The 21,162-nt window shown below is 49.6% G+C and overlaps 1 protein-coding gene across 3 annotated transcripts in view; it reads left to right on the forward strand.

The window, feature by feature from the left end:
• The first annotated feature begins 7,147 nt into the window (after positions 1-7,147).
• RGS10 (regulator of G protein signaling 10) overlaps positions 7,148-21,162 on the forward strand; it is a 37,848-nt gene continuing 23,833 nt past the window's right edge. The window contains exons 1-3 of one of the 3 annotated variants that reach the window (XM_045803257.2): positions 7,148-7,308; positions 19,556-19,674; positions 20,859-20,945. In XM_045803257.2, coding sequence (XP_045659213.2) covers positions 7,260-7,308; positions 19,556-19,674; positions 20,859-20,945 — 255 coding nt within the window. In that variant the 5' untranslated portion in view covers positions 7,148-7,259. Of the gene's footprint in view, positions 7,309-12,902; positions 13,042-19,555; positions 19,675-20,858; positions 20,946-21,162 lie in introns of those variants that run through there. The other 2 variants (XM_087862662.1, XM_045803258.2) reach the window with 2 other exon arrangements.

The following is a 21,162-nucleotide window of genomic DNA, read 5'->3' on the forward strand; positions in this document are numbered from 1 at the left end:
CAATTAAATGATTTTTTGTATATTTACAGAGTTGTGCAGCCATCACCATAATCTAATTTTAGGACTTTTTCATCATCCCCCCAAAGCAAGCTTGTACTTAACAGTCCCTGCCCACTCTCTTCTTGCTTTGGGTTTAGGTAACCACTAATCTACTTTCTGTCTCTACCTATTTGCCTATTTTGGACTTGATATAAATGGGATTATATGATGTAGCTATTCCGTGATGGTTCTTAAACCCAGTGCAATGTTTTTTAGGTCCACCTGTGTTGTTGCATGTCTTAGGACTGCATTCCTTTTATTGCTAAATAATATTTTATTGTAAGGATACGGCATATTTGTTTATCCATTTGTCTATTGATGTGCATTTGGGTTGTTTCCACTTCGGGGCTCTTATCAGTCATGTTGCTATGAGGGCGCCTGGTGGCTCAGTCGGTTGAGCATCTGCCTTCAGCTCAGGTCATGATCCCAGGGTCCTAGGATCAGGCTGCACATTGAGCTCCCTGCTCAGTGGGGAGCCTACTTCTCTCTCTCCTTCGACCCCTCCCCCTTCTCATACTCCCTCTCTCAAATAAATAAAATTAAAAAAAATACTGTTGCTATGAACATTGGTGTACAAGTTTTAGTGTGGACTTCTGTTTTCATTTCTCTTGAGGAGATACGGAAGAAGCAGAATTTCTGAGTTAACGGTTTCTGCAGTCCCATCTGCTTTCGGATTGGTTGAAATCTCTCTTCCATTATTGCCTCCTTCCCCCATACACCTTGTCCAGGTGGGTTTATACCTTACTATAAAGATATACCTTGCATTTAGCAGCTTCTCTGTCATCCTCCTGGGGATTTGAGAGAGAGGAGAGAAGGGTTCTCCTGGGTCATCCACACATTTCATTGAGTACTTATTGTGTGACAGGCCCTCCCCCAGGTGCTGGGACTCCAGGGAGAATGGAAGGTAGGGGGAGTGTAGGGACCGTGTGGAGAAACAGCAGACAGAACAAGTACAATGCAGTATGCCAGAAGGTGCTACGTGCTTTGTGGAACCCCATGGCAAGGATGGAGGAAAGGGGGTTGGAAGTACGGGAGGTGGGGTTGCCATTTTCAACACCGATGAGGTAACATCTGGATAAAGACCTGAAGCAACTGAGGGAGTGCACCATGCACACAGCCAGGGCGGGGTGTTCCAGACGGAACAGCCGGTGCAAAGGTCACGAGGTGGGAGCATGTGGAGGCGTTTGAGGGATGAGGAGGTTAGGTGGGAGCAGATGAGTTGGGGGGCAGAGGGCAGACATAGAAAGGAGGTCAGAGAGGATATCAGATAAAGGGTTAGTATCCAGAATCTATAAAGAACTTATCAAACTCAACACCCAAACAACAAATAATCCAATCAAGAAATGGGCAGAAGACACGAACAGACATTTCTGCAAAGAAGCATCCAAATGGCCAACAGACACATGAAAAAGTGCTCAATGTCACTCGGCATCAGGGAAGTACAAATCAAAACCACAATGAGATACCACCTCACACCGGTCAGAATGGCTAAAAATTAACAAGTCAGGACACGACATATGTTGGCAAGGATACTGAGAAAGGGGAACCCTCTTACACTGTTGGTGGGAATGTAAGCTGGTGCGGCCACCCTGGAAAACAGTATGGAGGTTCCTCAAAAAGTTGAAAATAGAGCTACCCTATGACCCAGCAGTTTGCACTACTGGGTATTTACCCCAAAGATACAAATGTAGTGATCCGAAGGGGCACCTGCATCCCAATGTTGACAGCAGCAATGTTCACAATAGCCAGACCATGGAAAGAGCCCAGAAAGAGTCCATTGACAGATGAATGCGTAAAGAAGATGTGGTATATGTACACAATGGAATACTATTCAGCCATCAAAAAAATGAAATCTTGCCATTTGCGACAATGTGGATGGAACTAGAGGGTATTATACGAAGCAAAGTAAGTCAATCAGAGAAAGACAATTATCACATGATCTCACTGATATGCAGAATTTAAGAAACAAGTCAGAGGATCATAGGGGAAGAGAGGAAAAAATGAAACAAGACAAAACCAGAGAGGGAGACAAAGCATAAGGAAACAAACTAAGGGTTGCTGGAGGGGAGGGGGGTGGGGGGATGGGGTAACTGGATGATGGACATTGGGGAGGGTATGTGTTGTGGTGAGCACTGGGTGTTATGTAACACTGATGAATCACAGACCTGTACCCCTGAAACAAATAATACATATGTTAAATTAATTGAATTTAAATTAAAAAAAAACAAACAAGAAAGGTGGTCAGAGGAAAATGGAGTTCTTGGTCACATGGGTCCTTGTCAGTCTTTATAAGGTTCTTGGGCTTCCTCTTGGGGCAATAGGGGGGCCCCAGTGCAGTCTGAGCAGAGGGTTGATATGGTGAGACTTCCCTTGTTTCAATGATCCCTCCAGGTGCTGGGTTTATAACAGACCGCAGCGAGGCAGAGGCAGGGAAACCTGCAGGGAGCTGCTGCTCTGGGCCAGGCAGTGGGTGGTGCCTTGGACAAGGTGGACATGGTGAAGGCATAGACTTCTGGGTTCGTCTGGAAGGTTGAACCTACAGGATGACTTGATGGATGAGATGTGAGGTGTGAGAAAAACAATGATCAGAAATGACTCCCAGATAATTGGTCTGAGCCACTGGAAGGGTAGGTTGCCCTTCATTGAGATGAGAAGGCTGTAGGTGGGGCAGGCGTGGGCCAGAAGACGAGGATCCGTTCTGGGCCCACTCAGTTGGAGAGGTCTCATGAGGCATCCAGGAAAGGATGCCAAACAGGCAAGTCCAGGCTGGAGAGAGAAGTGTGGGAGTTCCGTGGTATAAAGATGGGATTTCATATGGACTTGGGTGACTGTGACGTGTCATGAAGGTTCATCAGTTGTAACAAACGTACCACTCTGGCGGGGGAGGTGGATATGGGGGGGGGGCTGTGCGTGTTGGGGGGCAAGAGGCATATGGGAACTCTTCTGTACGTTGTGTTCAATTTTGCTGTAAACCTAAAACTGCTCTTAAAAAAAGTCTATTTTTTAAAAATGGTATTAAAAGCCATGAGACTTGATGAGATGGTCCGGGGAGTAAGCGTGCAAGAAAGAATCCAAAGACTAAGTGTGCAGTGCCCAGTTTTACGAAGAAGGGGTGGCGGTGTTGGGAACGGCAAATGCGACAGAAGGAAAACCAGGAGAGTGGTTCAAGAGGGGGGAGGAAAGAAGGGGCTCAAATCTCTTAGGAGACCTAGCAACACATCCTCTCCGAAGCTCTCTGGGCCTCAGTTTCCTTTTTTTTTTTTTTTTAAGATTTTTATTTATTAGAGAGAGAGAGCACACAAGAAGGGGATCGCAGGCAGAGGGAGAAGCAACCTCCCCACTGAGCAGGGAGCCCAATGTGGGGCTCGATCCCGGGACCCTGACCCGAAGGCAGACACTTAACCAACTGAGCCACCCAGGCGCCCCAGGCCTCAGTTTCCTGATTTGCAGGGTAATACACTGACCTCTGGCTGTCATATGCCATGAATGTGTGACTTGAAATGCAAGGGAGATCAAAGATGGGAAAGGCCATTTGTGTCTGCTTGCTCCCTCCATGGGAAATACAGAGTTTAAAGACAGCAAAACTCATGTTGTAAAAATGTGGGTTTAAATATTGGTAGATTAAGCCCTGTAGAGATTTTAACCAGTTTCCAACTACCGATTTCCCCCCCTGATTTAAGAGCACATACACCACAGAAATTTTGCAAAACTAGAAAATGTAATAATGAAAGTTAAAACCACCCCTTAGCCCGTCTAGAGATAAATGCTAGTAACATTTTGGTATAGTTTTCTGCAAGTTTTCTCTACATAAATTGACCATATTTCCTCTCCTTCCCCACTGAAAAATTTCTCTATATTTGTATCCTGATTTTTTTCAATGAAAAAAAAAAACAGTTCTTATAACTGTTAAATATCCCATCATAGGAAGATACTGTCAGTCACTGCATTAATGAGTGTTTATAACACTATCAACAGCACGGATGAAAGAGGAGTTAGGAGGTTCAAGGGTACACAGACATCTTTGCCCCTCTTCGTCTTTCTTCGGCATAAATTACTAGTTGTGGAAGCAGTCACTGGTCCTATGGGTCTAAACATTTTGAAAGCTTTTATACATGCTGCCAAATATGTGTCTTCACTTATCTGCCTCTCTTGCCTTCCAGAGAGGTTGTAACAATTTACTCTCCTCCTTTCTCTGTGCCTGTTAATTGCATCACTGTTATGAACCCTGCGCATTCCTCATATTTTCTTTTAAAAATGCTACTTCTCACTGCACATAGGCTAAAGTCTATTAAAGCAACACTGGAAGGGGGAGCAAGAATAATTCAGATTCCAGTAAATTTTTGTGTGCCGACATGTGCTGGACACCGTGCCAGATGGCTTTCTTGTTTATTGCTGGTGAACACCACACCCTTAGAATGTAGGTGGCATCCTCTCCTTGTCCAATCCTGTGAGGCTGTGTTTGAAGACACTTGGCTGGGCTGCTATATGCCCAGGACTGGTACCCAGGTCTCTTGACTCCAAGTCAGGCACTTTTTATCTTACTGTATAACTCCCCTGCCTCAACTGGCCTAGAATATTCTTTATGAGACTCTAAAATACTATATAATAAAATATAAGAAATTCTATAATATATTCACAGCTTACTAATTTTTAAAAGTTTCTGAGTAGAACAAAGAATAGTGAACTTTGAGGTCAATGATCGCTCTGCCATCTTAGGGTCTTTCTCCTTGCCTGGCTGAATGAAGATTGTTCAACCAAAGATGAGACCAACAGGGGTAGGAAGAGGCCAAGCTGCCTGTCCTCTTTCCATCCAGATTGGTTATCATCGCTTGAGAAAACTTGAGATGAGCTACAGAAAGTGAGTGATGCTATCTGGATGGTGGGCACTGTCAGCCCACACGCAAACCACAGGCAGAACTTCACCGTGTGTGTGTGTGTGTGTGTGTGTGTGTGTGTACTTTTGGCAAGCTTTAGGGACCATGAAGCTCTATACTTGTATATTTGGTCTTTTATACAGTGTCTGTTGAAAACTGGCTTTTGGATCATTAGACACTTAAAACAGATATTTAAAGCAACTTCACCAAGTCAGTCTCTTAATGTCCCAAATCAGAAATTTTAAACTGTGTATAATAAACCTTGACCATGGTCTTTATTTTTGAACTCACCATCTGATACGCTAACAGGACAGTGAAAGTGGTTTGAAGCTGGGCTACTTCCCCTTATGTCAGAAAGGCCTGGCCTCCTTCTTAGCTCAGGAGGCATTCATGGGTATGTCTTAGGCCATCCCAGGGCATTTCAGGACACTGTGGTGCTGGACCTGGCAACCGGCATATTTAGCCATGCCTGATGGTGACAGTCTCCTTGTTTCCTGTGTTAGGATTACCTGTCGTTTTATGTGTAATTTGGTCTCCAGAGCGGTTTTCTGGGGGAGATGCGCTGCACAGATACCCTTGGCATTGCTTTGAGAATGTAGCGACCTCATTCGGATCCAGGACTCTGCCCCAGTTTCAAAGTCCTGCTCTTACAAGGGGGGACGCTGCTGCCTGTCGTTGCGGTATGTTACAAGGGTGTGGAAGCAGGTGGGGAGCCCACCCCCAGAGGAGCCCAAGGACAGGAGGAGGCGTTTTTAAATTCAGCTTTTCTGCTGGGTTCTAAGCTTTTTCCTGGCCCCCCTAGTGACCATCCTCCAGCGCAGCTCGAAACGAAACGCCAGTGATCTTCACGATCTTCAGGCACCAGGAAAACCTCTCCTGGCCGCAAGGGCGAGGGGGTGCTCAGAAATACTCAGAGAAAAGTGGCTTTGAGAGGGCGAGGGTAGGGCCCGGATGAGAAGCAACCATAGAAGGCCAGAGATGGGGTAGAATTGGGACCGAGGGGGTGGGTAGAAGGAGGGAGGAAAAATGAGCAGAACGGGCAGCTCAGAATAGAAGATATAAAAGAAAGTGCCAGCTAGTGAAAACACTGCAAAAGGATGGGTGGCAGGGCCCGACGACGGGGGAGCGGTTTAGAAAATAGCAATTAGCACAGCTAAAAATAAAGACCAATTTGGAGACAAAGCCAGATACACAAGGAGAAAAATAAGACTCGCCAGAAAGACAATTCTTCGCAAACCGAACGCTCAAGAAAATGAGGCTAATGACACCCCCTTGGGGACTGTTTTGCACAGAAACGAGACAATAGATGGAGGGGGGCGCGCCGCACTGAGCAGGTGACTGGTGGCGGGAGAGGAGAAATCGGAGCCGGAGCGCAATGTGGACCTAAGTGACTCTGAGCGCTGAGCGAGAGGCCCTGCCGGAAACTGCACCACGTGTCCCCAAAGTTAGAGAAGTATCCCCAAGCAGTCGCTGTGCGGGGCAGAGGCATCTCTCGGCGCTGGAACGCGAACGGCTCTTGCAGAATTCCACGGAGGCCCGCCCCTGGAGCCTCCAAGCTACGGGGAGAAGGCGCCCAAGTCCCCCCCTCCCCCCCCCCCACCGCCGCCCGCGCGCGGCCGGGACCCTGGCGACGCCCCACCGGCTTTCGCGGCCGTGGGAGGGCTGGGCAGCCAGAGTGGCCGGGCGGGCAGGCGCGGGCCCGCGGGGATCCTGGATCTCGGGGGCGAGGAGGCGAAGGCCGTGGGCCGCACCCGGTTTTGCAGAACCTCGAGGTCTCAGCTTCCGGGTCCGTGTAGCAGGAGGGGATCCCCGCCTGCCGCCTCGCGAAGGGGCACGGAGCCACGGAGCGCGATGCGCCCGCGGCGCCGTGCCCGTTTCTCGAGGCTGCAGGAAGAGGGCGGGAGACCGGGATGGTCACAGTCTCGAAGCGGGTGGGGCGGGGCCCGGGGCGGCTGCTTGGGCAGCTCCGAAGGCGGGAGGGCGGGCGGCCGGGTGCGCGCGGGTGCCCGGGCAGGGTTCCTAAGCCACGGGTGGCGCGTGCTCCCTCCAGGCCAGCGCACCCCATCCCCGGAGCGGGGCCGGGCCTCGGCGTTTGGTCACCCGGGGCCACCCTGTCCCGCCTGGGGCCCCGACGCTGGACTATTGGGCCCCCGCCGGGGAGGGTAGGGCGCACCGAGCGCGCCACGCGGCGCGGGGCGGTGGGGAGGGCGGCCGGGCGGGGGCGGGCGCGCCGGGGCGGTGCTGAGCGGGCTCCTCCTCCTCCTCGGCCTCCTCCTCCTCTCCGTCCTCCGGCTCAGCTGCCTCGCCGCCCGGCTGCTCCTCCTTCCTCCCCGGGCGACCGCGGCGATGTTTAACCGCGCCGTGAGCCGGCTCAGCAGGAAGCGGCCGCCGTCAGGTAAGCGGCTCCCGGGCCCGCGGGCTGGGGATCCGTGCTCCCGGAGGAGCCGCCTCGGCGGATGCTGCCCACCCAGGGTCCCGGGCATCCTTCCCTCCCTCCCGTGCTCGGGCGCGGCTTGGCAATGCCACCCGACGAGGGTCCCCGCGGACGGCGCCACTTCTCCTTGCTCCGTGCAACGTCCCTGCGGTCGCAGTCGCAGCGGGAGCGCAGAGCCCCGAGCGGGCTGCGGGGAGGAAGTTTGGACAAAAGGGGGAACAACGGCAGTTTTCTTTTTAGTGACGATCTGGGAGAAGAAAGGAGATCCCATACACCCTCAAACTTTGGAGGGAGTGTGGGCTCTAGATCCGAAAGCCGAAAGTCGCGCGGGTTCCTTCCCTTCTGGAGTTCTCTGCCTCTCTCCGCCGCGGGCGTTGGTGCAAATGATGCCCGCGCAGCGCCGCGAGGAGGCAGGGAGGGACCCCCGGCATCGGAGTGGCAGCGGGGCCCGGGCTGCTCGGCGGCACCCTCAGTTCTGCACCGCGGAGCCGAACGTGGGGCCGCGGAGGACGGTGAACCCCAGGGTGGAGAAGGCACATCTGTAGTTCGCGCCGGGGGAGCGCTGGCGTTCCCGTGGGCTCGGCTTGGCTGTCACGATGGACCAGCCGGAGCCACAATTTGGAGCAATTTGATAGGACAGAGAATCCAAGGTGAAGATGAGACCACGCCTTTCATGCCAACCGCCTAACCCCTTTCCTTCGCAGTTATGGCTTTGCTCCTCTGAGCTCTGAATGTGGGCCCAGGTCTCTGTTCACCCAGTTATGTGTTCTCCCTCCACCCTTACGGGCGACCCTGTGAGTATGTACTGTTAAGGCTACTTTCCAGAAGAGGGAACTGAAGCCAGGAGCTGTTAGGTAACCCCGCCCCTCCCCAGCCAAGTCACACTTAGGGGGTGATGGAGAATCTTTGAAACCCAGGTTGGCGGGACTGTGGAGTTCAGAGGCTTTTCTGCTGCCTCCCACTCCACGAGTCACTTCTTCCTCGTGCTAAGAGTCTGGACATGTTGGTCCGTGTCCTGTTTTCACTGAATATCATATTTTATGAGGGACATTGCAGTTAAGAGGATGGACTGGAACCAGACCACGGGGACCAAATCCCACCTCCACTGCTGTGAACACTTTGTGTCTGTGCCAATGAGGATCCGCAAAATGGGAATAAAACAGCTGTCCCTCTTTGAGCCCTTGAATGGAGCTGGTTTCCCCATCCATCAGCTTATGCAAATCATGGCATTTAACATTCAGGACACCCCTGATAAAGTAGGACTTCCTAGGGTTATTGTAGAGAGCTTATATTTGTGTCAGTAGGTTTGTACATCTTGCTGTGTTGTCTGTGGGTCAAAGGATTCCTTTGTGGGTGTCCCTTTCAGCCATTCCCTGTTGGTGGCTATTCACAGGCCTGTGGAGCAGTAGTCCGAGCCTGGACTCGAGTTCAACTCCTGGTTCCCAACCTGACTCTATCATTCAGTGACCTTGGGCAGGTTACTTGACCTCTGAGCCAATTGCTAAATTATCGGGGAATTTGAGAACGGGTTGCTAAATCACAGATAGCTTGATATTGGCTGTTGGTGGGTATTTTTACCATGGAAATGGGCAAATGCTAAAGACTTTTTTTTTTTCGAAGAGAGCTGGTTTATTGGCACACCTCTGTGTCTGTTTTCCCATCTGTAAAGTGGGTTTCATAGTCCCGGGATTAAACACACCAGAACATACGAAGCCGCTGTGCAATGCTAGACACATAGAAGTGAGTAATAAAGGTTAGTTTCCCCCTTTCATGTTATAAACAGAGCTGCTCTGAACATCTCTGCCTGGTTATTCATTGCTTTGCAACATTTTGGGGCGTCCCTGATTTGGGGGGTGTTATATGGGTGAGGGTTGTACCCCAGAAAGACTGGGGCAACTTAGGGACACCAGTGGAGTGTATCTCTTTTGGGGCAGCCACTTTTCAGTCTTACGACATGGGATTAGGTGACAGATAGATCGGTAGCTAAGCGTCATGGATTGGTATCGGGTGCCTGGCCTCCAAGAGCCCAACCGCCTTGGGATTTTTAGCTTTAAAGTGGGCCCCACTGATAGGAAAGGGCAAATGAGGCCCCGCCATTTGGGCATCACCATCCAGCAGTGAGAAAAGAAGGAGTCAAGTGAGAAAGAGAATGTGGGCCCTGAGGCTGAGGTCCTGGGAAGCCCGCCAAGCAATCCATGGGACCCTGGACGACATTTTTATTTGGTAACTTTGAATTATTTTTCCTAAACTGGCTCACCAAATTGTATAAGCTTCCAGCCCCACGAGAGCTGGATCCAGCCTTGCAGACCCCTGATGTGGACCTGGCTGCAGTCCTGCCTCCCAGAACCTTCTACTGTATAGACTTTTCCTGCTTTTCAGCAAAACCTCATTGGAGACCATGTCTTTTTTTTTTTTTTTTAAGATTTTATTTATTTATTCGACAGAGATGGAGACAGCCAGCGAGAGAGGGAACACAAGCAGGGGGAGTGGGAGAGGAAGAAGCAGGCTCATAGCAGAGGAGCCTGATGTGGGGCTCGATCCCACAACGCCGGGATCACGCCCTGAGCCGAAGGCAGACGCTTAACCACTGTGCCACCCAGGTGCCCCTGGAGACCATGTCTTTAAGCTCAGAGTTTGGAGTTCCTAACCCCTAATTCCAAGGTTCAAAGTGCTATTCCCTTGTTTTCCTTTCGGAGAGTTCTCAAAAGCGTGTTCATGAACGCACCCGGGTTGCAAAGTGGTGGATAAAACGCAGCTTCCAGGCCACACCCTGGACCCACTGATTCAGTCTTGGGGACCCGAGGTGGCAGCGAGAGTAAGCTGCATTTTCAACAAGTGCCTAGTTGGTTCTTACGCCACTGAAGTCTGTCTGTCCACCCCTCGCCCCCACCACGACTCACGCTGTTGATGGTTACTGGGGCGCTGCCCTGGAAAGCAAAGCCAAAGCCAGTCTTCCCTCTGCAGGCAGATTGAGGGGCGACCCATGGAGGGAATCCCCACCCTCCCAGGCAGGCCTTGGCTCTCCCCCGGGGGCCTGTTGTACATTATCCCATTAAACCCTTGGGACCGGTTTCGGATTTATTGCTGGGCTTAAGTTTTTATTTAAAGATGACAGTCAACATAGCAACTTAATGTCTTTGTTTTAACAACCCAGCAGCGGGGCAGTCTTGGCCTCTGGGGAAACTTTCCCTGCGGAACTTCACGGGCGGCCTGTGGGTTCAGGGAGAGCAGCTCAGGGACAGAGAGGCCGGGCTGGGCCAAGGGGTGTTGTTCTAAACCAGCGTGGCCAGCCCACGAGCTGGCTGAGTCCATGGTGTCAGCTCTGAATGCCGCCAGCTCTGAATGCCACCAAGGGCAGCCCGTAGACTGGTGGGGGTCAGGCGCTGCTGGGGGGGGGTCAGGCGCTGCTGGTGGGGGTCAGATGCTGCTGGTGGGGGTCAGGCGCTGCTGGGGGGGGGTCAGGCGCTGCTGGGGGGGGTCAGGTGCTGCTGGGGGGGGTCAGGTGCTAGTGGAGCTGTATTTGCCTTCATTGACTTTGTATGTGACTGAGGTCTCGTTTCTGCACTGTTAGAAATTTGGGGAACCCCGGCAGGTGCCTGGGGGCCATTTCCTGGGGCTTCCTGGGTAGACTGAGGCACATCCCCTGCTGCACTTGAGGAATCCCCTCTGCCCGGGGCGCTGGGCTCGGAAAGTTGCTGTTTAAATTGTACTAAATTTACTCTCACTGGTTGTCTTCTGCTTCCCCCAGATAGCTCTCGTCTGTAGCAGCCCCGAGAGGGGCGGTGGGGGCAGAGGGGGCCGGGGCAGGCGACAGCAGCAGCTCCCTGATAAGAGCCTTCAGGAGGCGTCCCCTGTGGGAGAACAGCCCCTTGCAGACTTCCGGGGACTCATTTCCCTTCTAAGCAAGTTCCCATCCCTCCAGGGCCTTGCCGAGTGCCTGTGGGTCAGCTGTGCTGCCCCCTCTGTGCGGTGCTCAGGGACCCCCTCCTCTGGCCTGCCTTCTCTCCCAGGCCCATCTCCCCTCTCCCCCACTCTGCCCATGGAGGGGGGGCTGCGCATTCCCACTTCTGCCCCTTTGCTTCCAAGGACGGCCTCTGTCCTGAGTCTTCTCCCAAAGCTGGGTCTCCCCCTGTCCCAGCAGGGCCGCTCTCCCCAGCCTCCTGCCTCCCTCCCTCTCTGCCCCGGAATTGCAGCCTGTCCATTTTGTCTCTCCCTGGACAGCTGCAGAGGCCACCAAGGGGCAGGCACTTGTCCGGAGCCACCCATTTCAGAAGGGACAGACCAGAGAACTCAAATCTCTGACCCAAGCCCAGAGCGACCTGCATGAGTTCACACAGTATCCATTTAGTCATCTTGTTATAATATATTTAGAGTTTAAAAAAATATATGCATATATATAAATATGACTATGGAGCTGACAACTTTTTCCTTTCCTCCCGCCCCCTTCTTCCTTTTCCCCCCTTTCTTCCTTTCTCCAGTCAGGACATTAAAAACAAGGCCATCATCGACCATCTTTATCATTCCATGACTGAAAGGGCATTTGAACACCCCAGAGAGCAAAGACAGGATCTCATGTAAGGAAATGTCCCGATCCCCCGGAATCTTCTAGAGGTTGTTCCGTCCAGGGAGAGACACTGGGTGGCTGAGGGACAGAGCTGACAGGAAGCCCTGCTCCCCTGTGCTCCCACAGTGTCTCTTGAATTTTGTACCATGTAAATAATGATCTCTTGCCTAAAAACAAGCCAAGGCCGTCTTGCCCGTATCAAGACAGCTTACGTGGTGACTATTTCCTTATCCTTATTCTCATTTCTTCATGAACCAGTGAAAATAACTTCATGCCAGCCTGTGGCATTGTGGGCAGACAGCCATCTGGGAACTCCTGGTGTCATCTTCTCAATTAATTTTAAGTTCCGTGAGAAAAAGGGCCCCGCCTTTCACTTCTTGCATTTGTCACTGCCCTTCCCTTTCCAGGCTCTGCAGTCCTAGAGCTTGGGGCTGAGTCCCACCTCGTCCACATCTTTGCCTGCTCCTCACCGTGCCTCAGTTTCCTCCTCTGTAAAATGGGCCACCCACGAGCCCGACCTCAGCTCTAGCAAGCACTCGGGCAGGCAGCTATTTTTACAGCTGTCCTGCTCACTGTCTCGCCCCCGATCTATCAGAAAACATCCATCAGTGAACATGAGTGCCCGACACTGCTGACCCCGGGAGACGAGCTCCTCCTTTAGAGATGCACAGCCTCTCTGACGCTGGAGGGAGAATGTCACTTAATCGCCTGGCCTAGGGGCCCTGGGGACAGTGAGGGCACATTTGTGCATGAGTGTCAGGCCCCGGGGGCAGCACAGGGCTTCTGGGAAGTGAAGGAAACAAGGACAGGGTCTTCATTTTCACCCCCAGGGTAGGGCTCCTGGGTAATTTTATTTTTTCTGGGCCTTTGCCTAGAAAGTGGAGATTCTAGGGAGGCTACAAATAACAGTCTGGCGTTCTGATTTCCTTCCCTCTGGTAGAAACTGGAAGCCAGTGGCCATCTGTTGTTTAGTCCACTCAAAAGAGGATGTGGAGTCTTGTTTTTCCCCCGGACCCAGGGGTGCTCAGGAGCCCCGCGGCCCCCAGCCTGTCTCCCATGAGACGTCTCTGAGAAGGCAGCGGGTTTCCGGGCTGCGCGAGACTCCTCAGGTGGACCTCAGAGCATGGAACGTAAGGAATGGCCCCCGCCCCCTTTGGCGGGTGTCCTCAGCCTGCGCACTGCCTGGGGGACAGCGTCGCAGGGCGGGGGCTGGGGGGAGAGCGGAGGGCAGACACAGGTGCACAGGCGACGTTTGGAGGCACTGCCTGAGCCCTTGGCTTTCTCTGAGGTCTCTGGCTTCTTGTTAAAAAAAAAAAAAAATGCCATGGTGCCTTTTCTGAGTCCAGCCAACCCTCCGCAGCCTGCTCGCCTTCTCTGGTCTTTGATGCTTGTTGCTATTATGATTATTTTAAAACTTTGTCATTTTTATTATTATATTCTGCTAACTGCAGTTCACGCAAACCTCCCCACCGAGGGAATTGCATGCTTGAAGGTAGTTATTCTCAGAAGTTAGATACTGGAGCCGATAAACACTTAAGTAATATTTAGATAGAGTGTTTCCATGACCCACTTTCTCCGGAGCCTTACATAGATCACCAGTTGTAACAAACTGATTCTCTGCTTCTGAGTTTAGATGAGTTTTTTTTTAAATGTAATATGTTTGATGTGGTATAGTTGATATGAGGTTTTAAAGATTTTATTTATTTATTTGGGAGAGAAAGAGTGAGAGGAGGGGCAGAGGGGGAGGGAGAGAGAGAGGGAAAGAATCTCAAGGAGATTCTGTGCCGAGTGTGGAGCCCAACATGGGCCTCGATCTCACAACCCTGAGATCATGACCCGAGCTGAAACCAAGAGCCAGACGCTTAACTGACTGAGCCAGCCAGGTGCCCCTGATGTGAGGTTTTAAATAAGGTTCCTGGGGTGTGCACTTTTCCTTGAATATTTACTGGAGTAATGGGGTGTGTGTGTGTGTTGCACTAAACTGCTTTAGATTTTGGAAATGAACATTTCTGCCTCTTCCTGGGCTTGAATATTTGGTTTGTTTTCTTTAATAATGCCGTAAGTTTTGGGGGTACTTAGGATAGACTCTTCGATGATGTACGCGGACTCTGCTTTGAGGAAGTCGGATACTGAGATTTTACCAGGACCTCATTTGACTTGGGAAGATTGTCTGTGCAGGATCATTACCCAGACCTTCCTGCCGACTAATAGCAGGCATCCGTGCTGTAAGCACTCAGTGCCGATGAGTGTTACAGATGCCTTTTGAGTATGGATTTCCAAGGAATTAATGCCTGGAGAAAGTCTCTGGCAGCTATGACATCATGGCATTTATAAATAATGCGTTACGAAATATGCTGCAAGCAACGAGCCTCGGCCATCTGTATCTTTGAAATAATGGCTTTTGCTAAAGTCAGAAACCACATAGAACAGCATACATGTAAATGGAAAGCGTATGTACATTGCGTTTGTGTGCTAGATGATTCTGGCCCGGTCTCGTGTGGGTTTTTGTCTGCACTGAATTCCCTCTTGGTTTTCTCAGGCTTTTCCCACGGTGCAGTTGTTGTCTTTCTCTCCAAGGCCGTTGTGTTCCGGCCTTTGTGAGCGTGAAGATCAGCAGTTATCAAAGATAAAAATGGCAGTAGAAGCATGATAAAGAGCACGGGCTCTGGAGCTGCGCTTGGAGAGAGGTCCCCCCTTTCCTAGCTGGGTGACCCTTGCAAGTTACCGTCCCTCATCTGTGCTTCCGCATCTGAGGTGGGGGATGATAGTAAGCACGGGGTCATTGTGAGGTGTGAATGATTTAACCCCAGACCAAGCTCAAAGCAGTCCTCAGCACGTTGTAAGCAATGGATAAGTGTTCACTGTTGTTATTAGCTAATGAGAGATTCAACTGAACTTAGATTTATTGAAAGATAAGTGTTGTGCCTACAAATATCTGATCTAAAATGCCTTAAAGGGGGCGCCTGGATGGCTCAGTTGTTAAGCATCTGCCTTCGGCTCAGGGCGTGATCCCAGAGTCCTGGGATCGAGCCCCGCGTCGGGCTCCCTGCTCTGCTGGAAGCCTGCTTCTTCCTCTCCCACTCCCCCTGCTTGTGTTCCCTCTCTCGCTGGCTGTCTCTCTCTCTGTCAAATAAATAAATAAAATCTTAAAATAAAATAAAATAAAATGCCTTAAAGAACTCAGAAGGTTAAAAACAATTTTTTTCATCGCAAAAATATTTTATAGGTAAACTAAACAAGAGGAGATCAACAGAGCTGGACGAAATGACAACAAATGTTATCACTGATGGTCCCTTCTAGCTTGAGTGATCTTAGAGCTGCTAGAAAAGCACATTGGACTTTTGTTCCCCCCCTGTGCATTCCAAGCTTACCTTCTCATGTAATCTATCTAAAATGGCAACTTTTATCGATGAAGAAGCAAAGAGTATTACACTTTTATGGCTCCAGGTGCCAGGAATTGGGAAGCTGGGAACTCTTGGTTTTGCTTTATTTTTAAATTCAGAAGTAATCCCGCTTACTAGAGAGAAAGGTTATTCCTTTTTCTTGTAATTGCTGGACAGATTGTAACATTTAAGGTGAACTTGTCTTAGGAAGCCTTTAGTTACATGCATTGGGAAGTCGTGAAAGTCTCCTGAGTAGGGGACCCTGAGTAACGGAAATGCCCCGAGTTGAAGGGCAATCTCTAGGGCCGAGCCAGATGGGGCGGGTCTCTGCTCAGTCTCACTGGAGGTCAGGAGCATGACTTGGAAAAGAGATATACCATGAAATGAATGGAGTTTGCAAATGTGCTTCTATTTAGAGCTATCTGTCTATATTGATACCAGTCAAGAAGGATCAAGGAAAAAAGGCATAGCCAAAAGCTTTTATCAAAATTGAAAGGCAATCTGGAAGTCTTGGAAAAGTTCAAACCAGTACTTCTGGGAAAAGCAAACACACGCATCAGACAGAGTGTGGGTAGAAGATTCCTATGGTAAGGATGGGGGCGGCAGAAGGCGGGCAAAAAGGCAAGAAGGAGTTGGTCTTTATCCAGGGCACCAATGTCAGAGCCCTGTGGCCGTGGCTATGGAGAGTAGCTGCATCTTGGTGGACTTCCTGAGCCAGCCCTGGAGATTCTGTGCCCTTCTAAAACAGTGTGGGGGTAAATGTATTTCATTACTTTTGATGGCAGGGAGACGGTAGCCCAGCCAAGAACTGAGAGGAAGGGCCGTTTATTTGCCAAGTCCTTTGTTCTGGAGCAACCCTGGGCTTCTGTGGAGGTGGCCCTGGGAGGGACAGTCACCTTCACAATGAAGTCCCAATACTGGTTCCATCAAGCACTTCTTTAACTGGGTCATCTTGGGTAGGTCATTTTACCCTCTGAACCCTTATTTCATCCTCAGAACCTTTACTTCCCAGTCTATAAAATAAGGGGACTAGACCAGACTAGTGGGTATAGAGTGACAAGAGTATTTGATCAAGTGAATGCTGGCACAGAAATCTAATATGCAGAATGATTTGAGCATGACTTAAGGGTTGGGGGAGGTGGCAATTATCTCATGGTGGGGCCAGATATCTCCCGTTTAACCAAAAGAGCGCTCTTTTGGTTAAATGGGAATCCACCAAGTGTATTTATTTGCAAGACAGCATGGCAGCAAAAACCCAAATGTGGTTTGGTTTATTATTGAAAAGAATGTCAGGAGCTTTGGAACCCCTTCAGACCAAGGCTGAAAACTTCTGGGCCAAGTAGGTGTTGTGTGACCGCAGGAGAAATTTGTGGCTGCCTGAGACAGTTCTCGGGAGCAGCCCACTTGTGTCTCCGCATGGATTGACTTCAGAGAAGATCTGCTGAGGGAGGGCAGCGAATTGTCAAGCTGTATTCACGAACAGGAGAGTAAATTGGTGAAATGCTTGGCAGAATGAACCCTCTCGCAGAACTTCTTTTTTTTTTTTTTAAAGATTTTATTTATTTGACAGAGATAGAGACAGCCAGCGAGAAAGGGAACACAAGCAGGAGTGGGAGAGGAAGAAGCAGGCTCACAGCAGAAGAGCCTGATGTGGGGCTCGATCCCATAACGCCGGGATCACGCCCTGAGCCGAAGGCAGACGCTTAACCACTCTGCCACCCAGGCGCCCCTCGCAGAGCTTCTTATAATGGTGATCTCTTGATTTGAGTTGTACTTTGTCGGGAAGAAACTCAGCGTTCAGAGGCTTGCCGTTCTAGCTTTTGCAAAGAGAGCAGGGAACTAATGTAATGTCCACGGACTGAAGATTCACTTTAGAGAAGCATCCGGTCCATTTGTGTTGTGTTTGAGCGAGTTTGCTTCTCGATGAAAGGAATAGATTTGTCCCAAATAATTCTCTTATGTGCTCTATCACCGGTGCATATTGAAACACAGTCCCCACCCACCCCCTTGGAGGGCTTCTGGCTTCTGCATTTTAACCCCAGTCAGCCAGCGAATGTCTAAAATCCAGGTAGTTCTCCCAGATGCTGGGAGACAGGGTCTCAGCTGCTTGAGAAATCAACACGTGCGTTGACCCCCCAATAGGACACGAAAGATCATGGAAGCTGAGTTACTGTTAAGGCTAATGTATTCGGATATGACTTTCTTCCAAAAACATTTAATTAAATTTATTTATTTATTTGAGAAAGAGAGTGTGAGAGAGAGAGCAAGAGCAGGGTGAGGGACAAAGGAAGAAGCAGGCTCTCCGCTGAGCAGGGAGCCCGATGCAGGGCTCGATCCCATGATCGGGATCATGACCTGAGCCAAAGGCAGACGCTTCACCGACTGAGCCACCCAGGCGTCCTCCAAAACATTTTAAAGATTTTTATTTATTTATTTATTTATTCATTTATTTATTTATTTATTTATCAGAGAGAGAGAGAGAGACGGTAGGGGAGAGAGTGAGAGCACAAGCAGGGGGAGCGGCAGGCAGAGGGAGAAGCAGGCTCCCCCCTGAGCAGGGAGCCTGACGACACGGGGCTCCATCCCTGGACCCTGGGATCATGACCTGAGCCAAAGGCAGACACTTAACTGACTGAGCCACCCAGGCGTCCCCCCCCCCAACCAAAAAAAAACCATTTTAAACTGTATGGCATCCTAGCTGTTCGCAGCAATTAATATTCATGGGACTTTTTTCATTTATCCTTTTCAAATGGTTTGCTTTGCTGATTTTTTAGTTAAAAGCTTATTTTCTCCTTTATTCAAACTTTTCTTTATAGAAATAGGCTTCTACTTTGAATGAAAAAAGGCAATGGAGAAGAAGTATTAGCTATAAAAAGAGTTCCCTTGATAGATTATTTCAGGGAAGAGGAGAGAGGAACTAACATTTGTTGCGAGTCTGCTGTGAGCTTCTTGGTGCCTGACATGCTTCCCCTTTTTGTCTTTTGGAGAACCAGCGAGAGAAGAGGATTATCTTTATCTCGCACACAGAATTTTGCCCCTTACCATACAGTTTGAGTTGGCCAAACTGGGTTTGGAACCTGGGCCCACCCAAAGTAACAGTTCCATGGTTTTTCCTTGGCTCCAGGAAGGGGCCAGATTCTGTAGAATGAAGCATGTTTGGGTTGTCACTTCCTCTCAGGCAGGTAGTCAAAGTGTGTTAGTTGGAGGTCCCCGTGCCCTTTCCTGTAGTCAAGAGACTTTTCAGGTGTCTTGAGGAAGAGAGGCGGGTGTGTGAGTACAAAGAGTCATTCATGCAGTCTACACCCAGAGTAACTGAGGCTGAACCATACTGGAGGCAAAGGAAAAATCAGTAATACTGATCCTGTATTTACTATTTGGGTATTTTGTTTGTTATGGAATTCTTTTTTAAAAGATTTTATTTATGTATTTGACAGAGCGAGAGACTGAGCACAAACAGGGGGAGAGGCAGAGGGAAGGGGAGAAGCAGAGGCTCCCTACTGAGCAGGGAACCTGACTCGGGGCTCGATCCCAGGACCCTGGGATCCTGATCTGAGCCAAAGACAGACACTTAACCAACTGAGCCACCCCGGGACCCCACATTATGGAATTCTTTGCATATTTTGATTTTTCAAAATCTTGCATGAAAATACCATTTCTCTTGATGCTTGAGTTTTTTAGCAGCCCCCTGAAATCTTGCACCTGCGGCCAGTGTCTTCCTTTTCCCACCCTTGGCCCAACCCTGGTGCATACTTTGGTTGATGTGCCAGGCAATGAGTTACGTGGTGCAGATACAACATAAAGATACGCAGAAGCTGTCAGACTAGGGTCAGTCGTGCACGTCATCACAAGACAGCACGATAATTACAAGACTGCGCACAAAGCGTAATGGGGGAGGCAGCTGCCATTGTGTCGGGGTCCCTGGGAGGATGGCTTGAGTGAGGCTTGAGGGCTGCCTGAGGGTTAGCCAGGGGACACGTGGGTGGGGGAAGGATGGATGGAGAGTGGTGGGAAAGGACAGGGCCCTCTAATCGTTGCTCTGCGCCTCAATTTCCCTCACCTGTAAGATGGAGGAAATGGCAGTGTCTCCTTCCTAAGGTTATTGTCATCAGGATTAGAATGAGGTCCCCGTGTTAAGTGCCTGGAATAGATTCCGGCACATTGTGTATTAGCCACAGCGCTGATGACGATGACCATTATTTGCAGATATTTTTACATGAAGGTATCTTTGGACCACATACCCAGTCTGAACCTTGCTTTGCAGACATCCACGTCAGCGATGGGAGTTCCAGCAGCAGCCAACAGAACCCCAAGAGCACAGCCAAATGGGCGGCCTCTCTGGAGAATCTGCTTGAAGACCCAGAAGGCGTAAAAAGATTTAGGGTTTGCCTTTTTCATTGTTGACCGGGATCGATGCAACCCATGAAGAAGTTTAGACACCTGTGGGGGAAACACAGGCTGGTTTTTCGCTCTGTGTGTCCCGACCTGAGAATAAGGACTTCTCACTTGCCATGGCCACGGTGGAGATGCTCTCCCGGATAGCCTTGCACCGGAGCTGAGGGGCACGCACAGACTGTTTCTGGTTTTGATATAGTTGGATGGGAGGGGGAGGGGTGATGGGCAAAGAGGCGCTTTGCTCATTGGCAGAATCCACAAAGAATTTCCAGCGCTGTGACACCTGGGAGGGGGTGGCCTGGGTCTCTCTGATGAGAAGGTTGGTTCCCTGGTGTGTCGGGGTTTCTTGGGATTCATTATTAACTCAGTGAGAAAGGTGGACAACAGCTGCAGAAGTGAAGCTGAACTCCAAGAGGAGGGCTGATGGATGGGGCGTGTCGGCGCTGTCTAGAAAGACATGTTTTGGCTAGCAGAAACCCCAGGTGTCAGTTAGAAGAACCACATGTGAATTTCGAGAATGCCCCGCATCTGCCTGAGTCCCACCGCCTCTGTCTTTAAGTCTTGGCTCAGGTCAGAGTAAGCCCTGATGCTGTTGGTCCCTGTTGCAGGCTGGGCGACTAACATTCCTGGACACCAGGCCATGGGGAACACCGTCTAGATCTCGGGGAGGACCCCATTCTGCGCACAGCGGGAGGGCGGGCTGTGCTAACCCAACAGCTGCCGAAAGAAAACACACCTCCGACTTAAAATAGTTTTCATCGTGGCATTTTTAGACATGCTTAATATGTTTCTTTTCTTTTGTTTAAAAAAAAATGGGCCTGATTTTAGAGGAATGTACTTTGTTTAAACACTGTCTGGAAGGAACTAATACATCTCCCACTTAAATTTACTCTTTGGTAATTTATGGTCATCTTAGACTTGTGAGTAGATTCTTGCTTCATTTTTACTCTTCCTGACGGTGCCCAAGTCATTAAGTTCAAATGCATATGAAATTCTAGCTTTAACATTAAACGTACGCTTTGTTTTTCAGGATGGAGTTTTCGAAGGGTGACCGAGCCACAGTCATTAGTTGCGTTTTGCCAAACCAGCCCTTGAAGGAAAATGCATTATTTGTTTGTTTCTTCCTTTAAAGTGGAATACTGCTTGATATTTTTTCCTCTTTTTATCCATAGGAATTTTTAAAAAAAGAATTCAGTGAAGAAAATGTTTTATTTTGGCTAGCCTGTGAAGATTTTAAGAAAACACAGGATAAGAAGCAGGTATGTCTTCCAGTCTGTAATCATGTGTTCTTGATCTTTTTTTTTCTCTCATTATAAAGTTACAGCTGCCTTTCCGATAGACTTTGAAATTGCCTCAAGAAATCCGAACTGTATTGGATTTGGGGAAACACTGAAGCTTCAGGTTAGGTATCTTGTGTGGTTCAAATATTAATAATTTTTAAAAGTGTGTTAATTTTTATTTTTTTAAATATTTTAT

The sequence above is a fragment of the Ursus americanus genome, chromosome 6, assembly GCF_024610735.1.
Source record: "Ursus americanus isolate L20-20 chromosome 6, mUrsAme1.1.p, whole genome shotgun sequence".
Lineage (NCBI taxonomy): Eukaryota > Metazoa > Chordata > Mammalia > Carnivora > Ursidae > Ursus > Ursus americanus.